At 50.6% G+C, this 5,000-nt stretch overlaps 1 protein-coding gene across 3 annotated transcripts in view; it reads right to left on the bottom strand.

Moving 5' to 3' along the window:
* Positions 1 to 5,000, bottom strand: part of ldlrad3 (low density lipoprotein receptor class A domain containing 3) — a 77,003-nt gene that overhangs the window by 37,079 nt on the left and 34,924 nt on the right. For all 3 annotated transcript variants that reach the window (XM_064312650.1, XM_064312648.1, XM_064312649.1), the window contains exon 2: positions 3,566 to 3,712. In XM_064312650.1, coding sequence (XP_064168720.1) covers positions 3,566 to 3,653 — 88 coding nt within the window. In that variant the 5' untranslated portion in view covers positions 3,654 to 3,712. The remainder of the gene's footprint in view (positions 1 to 3,565; positions 3,713 to 5,000) is intronic.

Here is a 5,000-nt window from a genome sequence, read left to right as displayed (position 1 = left end):
CACATTTACACTCAGCCCCGTCTGAGTGTGCACGTTTACACTCAGCCCCTTCTGAGAGTGTGCACGTTTACACTCAGCCCCGTCTGAGAGTGTGCACGTTTACACTCAGCCCCGTCTGAGTGTGCACGTTTACACTCAGCCCTGTCTGAGAGTGTGCACGTTTACACTCAGCCCCTTCTGAGAGTGTGCACGTTTTCACTCAGCCCCGTCTGAGAGTGCACGTTTACACTACTGTGCTCTTCACGTAAAACAGTTATAAAATGATGACATGCACAGCAATCAGGGAAGGCGAAATACAGAGATTTTACTAAAAATCTGTGGTTGTTTTGTTGTAATTAGAACGATTCCACATTAGGCGCACAAAGGCAATATCGCCACATTAACTGTTGGTACAAGTAAACAAGTGAAACAGGAATCATTTGCAGTAATGGGTAGTTGGCTAATGGGTAATTATGAATTGGCACACTCATTAACCACGAGAAACAAGCAAAAACAAGTTGAAGACAAGCCTCATTAATCTCTCCCAGCCTCCCGTGTGCCACACCAACCACAGATAGAGGTGAGAGCAGAAATCCCACAGCAGCTAGAGATAGAGGTGAGAGCAGAGATCCCACAGGAGCTACAGATAGAGATGAGAGCAGAGATCCCACAGCAGCTACAGATAGAGGTGAGAGCAAAGATCCCACAGCAGCTAGAGATAGAGGTTAGAGCAGCGATCCCACAGCAGCTACAGATAGAGGTGAGAGCAGAGATCCCACAGCAGCTACAGATAGAGGTTAGAGCAAAGAACCCACAGCAGCTAGAGATAGAGGTGAGAGCAGAGATCCCACAGGAGCTACAGATAGAGATGAGAGCAGAGATCCCACAGCAGCTACAGATAGAGGTGAGAGCAGAGATCCCACAGCAGCTACAGATAGAGGTTAGAGCAAAGAACCCACAGCAGCTACAGATAGAGGTTAGAGCAGAGATCCCACAGCAGCTACAGATAGAGGTGAGAGCAGAGATCCCACAGCAGCTACAGATAGAGGTGAGAGCAGAGATCCCACACTGGCTACAGATAGAGGTGAGAGCAGAGATCCCACAGCAGCTACAGATAGAGATGAGAGCAGAGATCCCACAGCAGCTACAGATAGAGGTGAGAGCAGAGATCCCACAGCAGCTACTGATAGAGGTGAGAGCAGAGATCCCACAGCAGCTACAGATAGAGGTTAGAGCAAAGAACCCACAGCAGCTACAGATAGAGGTTAGAGCAGAGATCCCACAGCAGCTACAGATAGAGATGAGAGCAGAGATCCCACAGCAGCTACAGATAGAGGTGAGAGCAGAGATCCCACAGCAGCTACAGATAGAGGTGAGAGCAGAGATCCCACAGCAGCTACAGATAGAGGTTAGAGCAGAGATCCCACAGCAGCTACAGATAGAGGTGAGAGCAGCGATCCCAAACTGGCTACAGATAGATAAATCCCTCAGGGCCTGGACCACCTGTTGGTGTTTGGAGCATTTCAGCACTACAGAGTTCCATTTGAGTAACTGATCGGCTAGCAAGTCAACAGGCTTTATTTCCAAGGCCTAATCTTAATCTTCTTCCTAATCCGAAACCTCAAAAATACTTACTAAACTACAAAGGTAACTGGTAAAAACTTCAGGATATTGCCCAGACTACACACAGTGCAGAACAGCACTCTACCATTACAAGTGAGGTTATGAGTTACCTTGCCATAGTCATAGTCATGCCTAGTCAGCCTCATAGTGCTGTAAGGTTATGAGCAGCCTGGTCAGGCTCATAGTGCTGTAAGGTTATGAGCAGCCTGGTTAGGCTCATACTGCTGTAAGGTTATGAGCAGCCTGGTCAGGCTCATACTGCTGTAAGGTTATGAGCAGCCTGGTCAGGCTCATAGTGCTTTAAGGTTATGAGCAGCCTGGTCAGGTTCATAGTGCTGTAAGGTTATGGGCAGCCTGGTCAGGCTCATACTGCTGTAAGGTTATGAGCAGCCTGGTCAGGCTCATAGTGCTGTAAGGTTATGAGCAGGCTGGTCAGGCTCATACTGCTGTAAGGTTATGAGCAGCCTGGTCAGGCTCATAGTGCTGTAAGGTTATGAGCAGGCTGGTCAGGCTCATACTGCTGTAAGGCTGCTCATGACCTTACAGCAGTATGAGCCTGACCAGCCTGCTCAAGGATATGAGTGACATGCTGTATGCTTCCAGGCACTGCTTTGCTGACTCTCTGATGGAATTGGGTGCATTTATAGGCGATAATGTACAATAATTGGATCTTGTTTATTTCTGAAGGGGCAGGTGGCATGTGGTTTACATTGATTGTGTTGACGGGAATCAGCTTTGTAATTCAAAACAAAGCTCTGTAAAACAAACAATGAAGTATTATTTAATCTGATATGTGAGGTTAAATGAGGCTGTTCCCTGGGTTTCTGGAGGGGGGGGGGTGTAGAAAACCCTCTAGATAAATCGTAAATGGACTGCATTTATATAGTGCTTTTATCCAAAGCGCTTTACAATTGATGCCTCTCATTCACCAGAGAAATTAGGGGTTAGGTGTCTTGCTCAGGGACACTTCGACTTAGATTAATGCATGAATAGACTTCAGACAGAGAGAGGGGGAGATGGGGGGGTGAACTTGAGGAAGAGTGGGGGCGGAGGTAACAGTTTGTAGGGCACAGAGAATGCAGCCATGATGAAAAGTCAACAGACCCAGTAATTAGCACCAAACTGGAAACTGTGCTTGGAGAAAAAGGGGGCGATGCTGAAACAGGGAGGGAAACAACTTTGAAGGTGACATGAGAGAATTTAGAGCTGGGGGGGTAGGAGGAGGGGGTGTCCCAGAAGCGTTTTACCTCATTACTGTGACAGAAGCACACAGTCACTCATTAGCGTGGAGTTCTGCACAGCACAGAGAGGCTCAGGAGATTAAAGTGGACCCATCAGGCGCTCATCTGCTTCCTCCCTGCTTTCTGCTTCCTGTTTTTATCTCCCTTACCCCGCCAGTCAGTTTAACCATGTTTTGTCAATTTTACTGTATGGACTGTGTGTGTGTGTGTGTGTGTGTGTGTGTCTGTGAGAGAAAGTGTGTGCATGTGTATGTGTGAGAGAGTGTGTGTGTGTGTGTGTGTGTGTGTGCATGTGTGAGAGAGAGTGTGTGTTCGTGTGTATGTGTGAGAGAGTGTGTGTGTGTGTGTGTGTGAGAGAGAGAGTGTGTGTGTGGGGGGGGGGGGTTCTTCTTTTGTGTCTGAGACTATGAAGATACACGTTTGAGGAGGAAAACATGTAGGAGAGGAGGTGGTGGAGATGGATGAGGAGTTCAGGAATTAGATGAGACGGCGGTGGGGAAGGAGGAGGGAGTAGGCAGTAAAAGAGGGAGAAAAAGAGACAAAGATGGAGGAGAAGGAGGATAAGAAGAAACTGGTGAAGAAGACAGAGATATAAAAGACAGAGGAGGAGGAGGAAGGAGGAGATGGAGGTATAAAGGAGAAGGAGGAAGAGGAGGAGGCATAAAAGAGAAGGAGGAAGAGGAGGAGGCATAAAGGAGGAGGAGGAAGAGGAGGAAACTCACGGCAGCCCTTCTCGTCGCTCTTGTCGAAGCAGTCTGGGAGCCCGTCGCACTGCCACCCCCCCGGGACACACTTCCCGTCTCCGCACATGAAATTCCCGGGAATGTTGCACTCGGTGGTGAAGTTATTCCCTGGAAGCAGCTGGCTGTCTGTGGGAGAGGAGATCAGGGTGAACATCACAGAGCACGCTCTGCGAAAACTGAGCTCTGCGTCTGCGTCTGCGTCTGCATCTGCGCTGTCAAACAGGAAGCTCTCTCACAGTCCTCACACACACAAACGCTTCACACGGCCAACATGCTCCATGAAAAGCAGCTTTCATTTCACAGGCAGAACGGTACATCAACGGTAGCACACCCAGATAAAATGAAGAGAATACATGTACAGAAAAAAAAGAAAAGTATATTAAAAGTGCACACTGAGGACGAGGTGCTCAGAGGAAGCAGTGAGCCAGGACTGCACTCCCTCCTGCTGAAGAGGCAGTGAAGGTTCTGGGCTGATGTGATTCAGCTGCACATAAACCCCTTAGTGCACGTTACAGCTGAAGGGGGCTGTAGCTGGTGAAGCAGGCTGTAGCTGCTGAAGCGGGCTGTAGCTGGTGAAGCTGTAGCTGGTGAAGCTGTAGCTGGTGAAGCTGTAGCTGCTGAAGCGGGCCGTAGCTGGTGAAGCTGTAGCTGGTGAAGTGGGCTGTAGCTGGTGAAGCTGTAGCTGGTGAAGTGGGCTGTAGCTGGTGAAGCTGTAGCTGCTGAAGTGGGCTGTAGCTGGTGAAGCTGTAGCTGGTGAAGTGGGCTGTAGCTGGTGAAGCTGTAGCTGGTGAAGTGGGCTGTAGCTGGTGAAGCTGTAGCTGCTGAAGCGGGCCGTAGCTGGTGAAGCTGTAGCTGCTGAAGCGGGCCGTAGCTGGTGAAGCTGTAGCTGGTGAAGTGGGCTGTAGCTGGTGAAGCTGTAGCTGCTGAAGCGGGCCATAGCTGGTGAAGCTGTAGCTGGTGAAGTGGGCTGTAGCTGGTGGAGCGGGTTGTAGCTGGTGAAGCTGGTTGTAGCTGGTGGAGCGGGCTGTAGCTGGTGGAGCGGGCTGTAGCTGCTGAAGCGGGCTGTAGCTGCTGAAGCGGGCTGTAGCAGGTGAAGCGGGCTGTAGCTGGTGAAGCGGGCTGTAGCAGGTGAAGGGGGCTGTAGCTGGTGAAGCGGGCTGTAGCTGGTGAAGCGGGTTGTAGCTGGTGAAGCGGGTTGTAGCTGCTGAAGCGGGCTGTAGCTGGTGAAGCGGGCTGTAGCTGGTGAAGCGGGCTGTAGCTGCTGAAGCGGGCTGTAGCTGGTGAAGCGGGCTGTAGCAGGTGAAGCGGGCTGTAGCTGGTGAAGCGGGCTGTAGCTGGTGAAGCGGGCTGTAGCTGGTGGAGCGGGCTGTAGCTGGTGGAGCGGGCTGTAGCTGGTGAAGCGGGCTGTAGCTGG

This window comes from Anguilla rostrata, chromosome 16 (assembly GCF_018555375.3).
Source record: "Anguilla rostrata isolate EN2019 chromosome 16, ASM1855537v3, whole genome shotgun sequence".
Classification (NCBI taxonomy): domain Eukaryota; kingdom Metazoa; phylum Chordata; class Actinopteri; order Anguilliformes; family Anguillidae; genus Anguilla; species Anguilla rostrata.
This window is presented reverse-complemented; position numbering and strand designations above follow the sequence as displayed.